The sequence below is a fragment of the Mastomys coucha genome, unplaced genomic scaffold (assembly GCF_008632895.1).
Source record: "Mastomys coucha isolate ucsf_1 unplaced genomic scaffold, UCSF_Mcou_1 pScaffold15, whole genome shotgun sequence".
Classification (NCBI taxonomy): Eukaryota; Metazoa; Chordata; class Mammalia; order Rodentia; family Muridae; genus Mastomys; species Mastomys coucha.
In genome coordinates, this window is record NW_022196897.1 from 138,496,531 (window position 1) to 138,505,681 (window position 9,151).

Consider the following 9,151-nt stretch of genomic DNA (forward strand, 5'->3'; position numbering starts at 1 on the left):
TGGGACATAGAGCCTTCACAGGACCAAAGGCCTCTCCTCCCATTAACCTTGGGTTTTCTACAAGAACAGTGTGCATTCTTTGCCACTGAGCCATCCCTCAAGCCCCCACAAATTAAGTTTGCTGTTAGAGTTTGACCTTCCATCCCTGCTTCTATCCACATTCTTTCTCCTCCTATTTATAGGGAGGGACCTGGGTGATTTGGTTGGGTTTGGTTGGGTTTGGCTGGTGGTTGTTTGAAGTGGGCCTCTCATTGTGTTTCCCTGGCTGGCCTGGAACTCACTGTGTGAGAGTACGGGATCACTCCTGAGGTCTGCCCGCCTCTGCTTCTCAAATGCTAGGGTTAAAGGTGTGCACCACCACACCCAGCCTGGTTTTGGCTGCTTGCTTGATTCTTTGGCTGTTTTTTGTTTTGTTTTGAGGCAAGTTCTCCCTGCATAGCTAGGCTAGCCTCAGACTCCCAAATTTCTTTTGCTAGCTGCCCCACCTATCCCACCTGTGGCAGTTCTGGGTATCGAAGCCCAGCATTGCTTAAATGTTTTGTGAGCAGTCTACCGCTAAGCTAGACCCCTGCCCATTTTTCTAGTTTTGTGACCTGGAAGTTTAAACCATTTCACATCTCTTGTTTCTCATGAGTTTGCTTAGGACTTAAGGGTACCTCTAGCTGCTTCTCACAGCTTGGGTCATGGACCCAGTGCCAGTGAAGGAAGCCCACGGCCCATCCCTGCTTGGCCTCACACACCCTCCGTGACCTGGGGCAGGTCTGTCCCTGCTCTGATCCTTGGGAACTCCATCTTTAGAACTCAGGTCTGGATAGTTAGGCTATTACTAGATTCTAGAATGATCTATATAATAAAGTAATATGACTCTCCGTCCACCCACCAGGGCCAAAAATATGGTCCCTGAAGCTCCTCCTCAGGAGCAGGGAGAGTCCTGCTGTTGCTGGGTCACAGGCTAGCTTCCTACCGAGATCAGTTCTCTTTACTCTCACTCCATTTATCTCCAAGATAAATTATCTCTTAACTCTTGAGCAAGGAGAAGCCATAAGGACATCTCGTGCCCCCACCCCCACCCCGCCCTCTGCTAAAAGCTAGACAGAGACTATAGAGGCAAGAGAACTTTTACTCCCTCCAAGTCCACAACCCAGCAGGGAACAGAGACTCCATCCTGCCTAGAATGGTCACTAACACACTGAAAGGGACCTGAAGCCATGCAAGTGGAGGCTTCTCCACAGAGACAAGGTCTGAGGAGGAGGAAGAGGAAGAAGAGGAGGAGGAGGAAGAGGAGAAGGGAGGGAGGTAACCTAGACAGCTGAAACCACACATGCCAAGGTACTGGGGCTACAGCAAAGTAGGTCAGATGAGATTGGAAGAGATGACGAGGGTCACATCTCATGGGGTCTTCAGGCCACTAGGAACACTGGGGACTCTGGAGTATTCAGCAGCGGCCGTATGGTGTGATGTCCACCTTTCAGAGGTAATAGGCAAGGAATGACTTCAGTGTCTAGTATGTGGGCCTTCCATTCTCCAGTTAACTCTCAGAACTGAGACCTGGGCTGTGTCCGTGTTGTCTCGCCCCACCCCCACCCCCCATCTTCCCCTTCACTCCCCAACCCTTGAACTAGAACATTAGACCTTCTCTGCCCAAAGAGAATGATCACAGCCATGGAGGTGAGCTAGAAGCACCAGGGAAAGCCTCATGCCTTGAGGACTGTCTTCTTTCTCCCAGCCCAGCTTTCCCAGGAGTCTTTGCACAGACTTGGGAGTGAGGAAGGGGAGGGCATGTGAGTGAAGCGGGTGAGCAGCAGCCGCATCAACACTGGCTGCAGCTATTGTCATTGTTGTCATCATGTGTCTCCCAGACGCAAGGCTCTGCCCCAGCCTAGGCTGCAGGCTTCTAGGAAGAAAGCCAGCCTAAAAAATAGCAGCACTGAACTGGCCCGTGATTCAGACACTAACCAGTCAGGCCCCCAGGAGCCTTGGAGCCCTGCATCCAGTTTCTTACAGGGCGTGCTTTTCCTCCCAGGGAGGAGGAGCCCTGGTCCCTGCCCTGTGCTTAGGCTCTGCCATTGACTCACTCTGAAAACCTGGGTCTGAGCTACCCCTCAGTTAACTCCAGAAGAATGTTAGGGTGTTGGGTGTGGTCCTGAGTCCATGCCTTCCTTCACTAGCCTCTGTCTTCTCCTAGCCGGCTCTCCTGTACCTGGTCCCTGCGTGCATCGGCTTTCCTGTCCTGGTGGCACTGGCCAAGGGAGAAGTGGCAGAGATGTTCAGGTAAGGCGGGATGGAGCAGACATTAGACCACCAGCCCTAGCACACCTGCATGCAGCCTGCCAGATCACATGAGCATGGTCTCCGAGGGAGTGTTCCACCACCTGTGCCTTTCGGTTGGTGACTAGGTGCCTGACCTGTGCTTACCAGTGGGACCTTCCCTAGGAGCCAGGGAGGTCTAGCCTAGGACAGCCTACATGCCTTCTGTGTGTTAGAGGTGGAGGTTCTGTCCAGGATGCCTACTCTCCAGGGCCTTGGATCACAGGCTAGCTCTGTCACCAGGTGACTTGAGGCATGCCCACCCCCATCCCCCATCATCATTTTGCATGTACTAGGACAGGGATGTAACCTTAACAAGAAGGCATAGATCCATCCCTGTCTAGCTGTCTCTGTAGCCATAACCTACAACCTATTCTTTTGTCTTCCGCCTTCCCCTTCCCCATGGCCACTGCCGCATCTGCCGCACCTTGTGCACAGCCCCACCCCTACCCCCAGGGCCTGCATGACTCCCAGCAGGTGTCTGCTCCCAGGCACTACCAACCCCGCCTGCCAGAGACCTAGAAATAGCTGCCAGCTACTATTAAAGCTGCCCACTCGGGGGCCTTCACCCAAACTCCACCCGCTTGGCCTCAAGTTGTCCCCCAAGTGCCTGCCAGGGCCTCCTGTGCACCTGGCTCCCTCAGAGCCAGGGATGATTCACCCCTTCCCCATGCCTGTCCTTCCTGGAATCCCCAGCTCTAGCTCCCCGCTTGGCCTGCCTTGGAAGCCCGCCCACCCCCATCTTCTGGCAAGGCACCTGATGCTTGAGGTCAGCACTCCCACCCCTCCCTCTGTACATCCATGCTTGGAGGGATTTCCAAACCAGTCTCCTGTATCCCCGTAGCTTAAGCTCTGAGCACCCAGCCAGGGCAGAAGGTGCCTCCTTCCCAATCTGAGGCATGGTTTCCCCAAAATGCTCTTCTGTGTAAGCCCCACCCTACCCAGAAGGTCCTTAGGGAAAAGCAAGAAAACAGGCAGCCCTCTCTTCTGTCCTCTATCCCTTTCTCAACCTGATCATTTGCTTTTTTTTCTTTCTCTGCCACTTCCACTTTAGAAAAACTCATTCAATGATTCATTCTTGAATGGGTTACACATTTACACGGATGCTGCTGTTGGAGAAATGACTCCACAGTTAGAGTACCTGCTCTTTTCTCAGAGGACTCTAGTGTGGTTCCCAGCACCCACACTGGACAGCTCCCAACCAGCCCTCCAAGGGGATCTGAAACCTGTACTCAGTGAGAGAGCAAACATACACGCGTGCACACAGTATGCATCACCACGGCACACATGCATAAATATGTATCTAAGTCACTGTTCTATTGCTGTGACCAAGGCACTCCTATGGAAGAGAGCATTTAATTATGGGGCTTGCTTGCTTTCAGAGACTTAGTCCATTATCGTTGTGGCAGGGAGCATAGTGGATCCGGGGTGCTAAAGCAGAAGCTGAGAGCCATATCCTGGTCCACAGGCTGAGAGCAAGACACTGGGCTGCCATGGACTTTTGAAACTTCAAGACCCACCTCCTATGGCACACTTCCTCCAGCAAGGCCACACTCCCTCCTAACTCTTTAGTGCCACTCGCTGATGACTAAGCGTTCACATATGAGCCTAAGGGGACTGTTCTTTTTCACACCACCACGGTACTTGTGAAAACAGGCTAAGGAGAGCACTCAGTCACTGAAGTGCTTGCTGCACAAGAATGAAGGCCTGTGCTTGGAAGCTCAGCACCCGGCTGGCCAAGTGGCTATAAAAATGAATTTCCTTTTTAATACTCATAGCTGAGCCTGTGCCTCGTGGTGCTTCATGCCTTAACCCCTGGGCTAAGGCAGAAGGCCCACTGAGTTCAAGACCAGCCTCCACTGAGATCAAGGGCATGCCCTACCATGGGAGGACTAAGGTCAAGCTTCAGGCCAGAAGCCTGTGTTGGAGAGTAAAATCTTGTTTCAGCCAGGTGCCTTTAGTCCCCACTGCAGAGGCCTGGACAGGAGGGTCTGTCTCTACTGTAAGTCACATATGCTAATCAGGCATTGATATGTCCCTCCTGGGAGCTGGGACCACCAGGTTACCTAAGAAGTGACCCGGCCCAAGTCAGAAACAGAGCAAGTCAAACCTTGTTTCAAAGAACAAAATAAAACAGTGGTACATGACCTTAAAAAAGTTTAAAAGTTAAAAATAAAATTTTTTTAAGAACTCTGGGAGGCCAGGCGGTGGTGGTGCACGCCTTTAATCCCAACACTTGGGAGGCAGAGGCAAGTGGATTTCTGAGTTCGAGGCCAGCCTGGTCTACAGAGTGAGTTCCAGGACAGCCAGGGCTACACAGAGAAACCCTGTCTCGAAGAGAAAAAAAAAAAAAAGAACTCTGGGGAGATGGCTCAGCAGTCAAGTGAACTTGTGCTTTCAGAGAACCTGGTTTTAGTTCCTAGCACTTACATGCCAGCTCACAACCTCTGTGAACTCCAGTTCCAGGGCATCCAACACACGCTCCTTACTTCTGCAGCACCAGGTGCACATGCATACAAGCAAGCAGAGCACTCACATACCAAAGAATTAAATTTTTTTTAAAATGGGTAAGCAAGATGGCTCACAAGGTAACCATTCTCACTGCCAAATGTGAGGACCCAAGTTTAATCCCCAGAATCCACAGGGTGGAAGGGGGGCAGCAACCCCCATAAGTTGTCCTCTGATCTTTCCACAAGCACCATGGCGCACACAAATTGACTTCTTAAAAACAAACTAAAGTGCCAACTGCACAAGCATAAAGATCTGTGTTTGGATACCCAGCACGCAGCAGGGTAGAGTGGCACACATCTGTAACCTTGGCTTTGGGTAGGGATAGACATACAGATGCTTGGAGTTGCTAGACAGCCAATCTTGCCAATGGGTGAGCCATGGGTTCAATAACAGACCCTGACTCCACACATAGGGTGTAGAGTTAGAGAAGTGCATCATCAATCTCTGACCTCCTAGCTTGCACACGTACACACTAGCGCATAAGCGCACACAAACAGCACAGCTGTGAGAAGGGAGGTTCTGCTCCTGCTTGGTCTGCTGGAGAGGCCAGATCTCACAGACCTTGAGAGGCCTGTACACTGACAGTATCATTCTCCAGCACCTTCTAGCACTCTGGTGCTTTTTCCTGTGTGCGGTGTGTTTAGAGGCCAAGGTTCAAACCCAGAGCCTCACTTAGGCTGAGCCACACCCTGGCACTTGCTGTGCTGCAGATTAGTGTATGTTAGAGACACTGGTTTGGCAGCATGCTCAGCACACCCTGCTTCACTCTTGTCTGCGTGGTACACATTGCAGTGGTGCACACAGGCTGCTTTACACACAGCAAAGTGGAAGTACAAGAGAGTGGTACTCTGTGCTCCTTGGGAAGGATGCCTCTGGCTTTCCCTGATCTCCTCCTCTGCATCTCCTTGTTCTGTCTTCTCTGTCTGTCTCTTACACAGCTACGAGTCCTCAGCCGTAATCCTGCCTCATACGCCGAGGCTTACTCACTTTCCCACAGTCTCGGGCTCCCCTGCCAGCCTGGCCGACTCCATGCAGCAGAAGCTAGCTGGCCCTCGTCGCCGGCGCCCGCAGAATCCCAGCGCCATGTAATGCCCAGCGGGTGCCCACCTGCCCGCTTCCCCACTGTCCTGGGCCTAAGGTAGGGCAGATGTTCCAGCCTTAGTGGAAAGTAAGGGAATGTCACTGGACTGGTGGCAGGAAGCAGCTCTTCACAACCATCAGTACTTGCTACCCAGCCCCAAGGCAAGCAGGTAGCCCAGAACCTTGGGGTACTCGCCGACAATGGGAGTCACATAAGATGGGCATGCGCCGCCATCAGACTGTAGTAGATGCTATGCCTGCTTGCTTAAGCCTATGACTCTGGACACACCGCTCTCTCCTCTGTGCTCCTTAATTCATCAAGCAGGCACTTGCTGGCCTCCTAGCCAGCCAGGAAATGTACACTGGGTGCAGTTACTTAGTAAGCAGAGACCCTGATGAGAGCTAACGTGTCCACCTAGAGTGGCTAGTCGCCAAAACAGTGTCCACCCAGGGCAGAGCCTCAGGACACAGCTGGTCTCCCAGAGTCTTGTTACCCTCTGCTCTCTTCTGCTCTCAGCAGAAGGTACAAGAAGCTCAAAGTTGGTCCTCACAAGTCCAGCCCCAGCCTTTTCCATTTGCCACTGCCCTTGCAGCCCCTTGGCAGCACGGGGCACAGGGGATGCCAAGCAGGGTGCCCATGAGGACACACAGATAGCTCTGTCACAGGTACTGGCAGAGGCTAGGCTTAAGATGCAATGACCCCGTCATTCCCTGGGATTGCAAGGAGAGGTGGCAAGGAAGACTCTGCCCTCCCTCCCTCAGCATCCTCCAAGTGTGTTCCTTTGTTTTCTGATCAGTTATGAGGAGTCCAACCCTAAAGATCCAGCAGCCGTGACTGAATCCAAAGAGGAGTCAACAGAGGCGTCAGCATCGAATCGGCTAGAGAAGAAGGAGAAATGAGGCAGTGCTGCCTGACCCTTGAGGGCCAGACCGGACAGGCAGGGGATGACCTGTAGGCGACACAGAAGAGAAGACACCTGCAGGAGGTGACGGTGGCCCCAGGATGGGGAGCGGGCCTCTGCTGCCTGTTCCTTCTCCTCTCTCTCTGGCTTCCTCTGCTCCGCCTCACCCCCTGCGGGCAAAGGAACCCCTCTGCTGCTTCCTCCCCAGGAGCCAGGTGGGAACTGAATGTGGTTTTTAGATTTTTGTATTGTGGACTGTCTTTGCCTCACATTAAAAACTCATCCCATGGCCGCTGGGCCACTGTGCTCCCAGGGAGCTCTCAGCAACAGTGTCTTGTGCTGGACTCACTAGGTCTTTGCGAGCCCCTTCTTGGGTGCCCAACCCACTGCCAGGCCAGAAGTGTGTTCCCATGAGCCTCCTTCCCCAGCCACTCTTGGGGGACAGTACAGGTGGTGGGCAAGTGCTTGCTGTGCCCCGCTGGCTTTGGTATGAATGAGATGAAGAGATTGTCACAGGGCACCCTGCCACAGCAGAGGAACCTGTAACTATGGACAGACGGCTCCCTGGGCTTGCTGTCCGTCCATCTGGCTGGAAATCAAAGGTCCATCTCTTCCAACCCTGGGCTAACCAATACAGCCCAGGGCTTCAGAAAGCCTGCACTGGGAAGGGAGCAGGCCCCAGAGAACAGAAGAGGCCATCCGAGGTCAGGCAGGAGTTAGAGATCCCAAAGCCAAAGTTTTCCTCCCTCCTGATCTTCAAGAGAGTCCCTAGAGGACAAGGAGAGGGCTGCTCATCCCTTGTCCACCTGCCCAGGTGGAAAAACTGAGACTATAGAAGGGCCATAACCTGTGAGCTTTCCCTGGCTAGGGTTCAGGTTTAATGACTAAAATTAACAGATTGGAAGTGGCCAGAGAACAAAGACTGTCCAGAGCCTGGGGGGTGACAGTGGGGGGTGAGTCTTCCCTAGTTTCAGAGGTAGACCAAGTGTTGATACAGGATTCCAAACTGTACTTAGGATGCTAAGCTGCATGTGCTTTAGCCTCACTGTACAGAGGAGGAAATGGGGCAGCTTGCCCTTAGACAGTGATGTGACTTCAGGCAGTTGACTCCAGCTCAACATACTATAAGTATAGGACCAAGTCACTGTGGCTGGTATGCTGGGCCCCTCTGAGTCAGCCACCCAACTTCTCTGGGTCTAAAATTCTATGGGAAGAAAACCTGAAAGGCTTCTCTAGGCAGGGGGTCTCTTTAGGGCCTTCTTGGATCTCCACAGGCTTGTACTGCCTTCGGGGGAGGCCATGTGGTCCTGGAACAAAGTCCCTCTGAGGGTGGCAGATGGGGCAGGCAGCCCAGGCACACAGTGTGGTTGGCTCTACAGCCCACAGCCCACAAAGGCCTCATTGAGTCATTGCAGACCCCCAGCAGAGGCTGAGGTGGCAGTGGCGCCGGGCGCCTGCCACCTAATGACCATCCTGGCCGGCCCAGATGTTCCACAGACCTTGCAGCCCCGATCAGTGCCTGCCTGGCCAACCAGCCACAGAGGCCACTCCAGCTCCAATTAACCAGCTTCAGCTGAGCAAACAGCGGGCAGTGGGGCCCAGCCTGGGCGGTAGGCCCAGCCGGCCGGCAGAGCCTCTGAGTCTAGACTCCAGATGTGAACCACCACCGCCTGAGCCCCATGGAAAAATGGCACCGGGCCGGGCACGCATTGGGCCTGCATACTGGGAGGCGGGATGGGTGGTTGGGCAGAGCCTCAGATGGGACTGGTGCCAGGCTCACCCTGGAGTGGGGGTGGATTCTTCGGAAGCTGCTTTCAAACAGATTTCCCCTGGTTTGTGGTGTCCTCTCTATGCCTTGGTTTTTCTGGTGCAAGGAGGCTGTGAGGGGTTTAAGTCCATCCCTGGTTCATCCCTGCAAGAGACCCCATGCTCCATACCATGCTTACCAGGTTAGCATGTGGCCAGCATTGTGTAGTGTTCTAGAAATGTTTGACTATCCCTGTGAGGTATATGCCTGCCATCCCAGCACTTGTGGAGGCAGCAAGCTGAGATAAGCCCGGTCCACATAGCAAGTTCCAGGCCAGCCAGCACTCCACGATAAGAACTAGCAACAACAACAAAAAAAAAAGCAAGATTGATCCGTACTGGTTTGTGACTAATCTTGAACTCGGTAGGCGAAGACAGCATGGCTGCAAAGAGTTCAAAGCCAAGTGGGGAAATTAATTGTAACAAACCTATATGGCACCTACCAGCGTCTTTACGGAGAAGGAAACTGAAGCAATAGGTCAGTGCTGACCTGGGAGGTATTTGACCTTAGAGTCTGGCTCCTAAGCTCATGTTCACCACTGTGC

The 9,151-nt window shown here is 53.1% G+C and overlaps 1 protein-coding gene across 4 annotated transcripts in view; it reads left to right on the plus strand.

The window, feature by feature from the left end:
- The window catches only part of Hm13 (histocompatibility minor 13), a 43,327-nt gene extending 36,200 nt beyond the window's left edge, over positions 1-7,127 (plus strand). Inside the window, exons 11-13 of one of the 4 annotated variants that reach the window (XM_031372285.1) lie at positions 2,186-2,271; positions 5,757-5,956; positions 6,696-6,812. In XM_031372285.1, coding sequence (XP_031228145.1) covers positions 2,186-2,271; positions 5,757-5,907 — 237 coding nt within the window. In that variant the 3' untranslated portion in view covers positions 5,908-5,956; positions 6,696-6,812. Of the gene's footprint in view, positions 1-2,185; positions 2,272-5,756; positions 5,957-6,695 lie in introns of all 4 variants that reach the window. The other 3 variants (XM_031372286.1, XM_031372283.1, XM_031372284.1) reach the window with 3 other exon arrangements.
- The last annotated feature ends 2,024 nt before the right edge of the window (positions 7,128-9,151 follow it).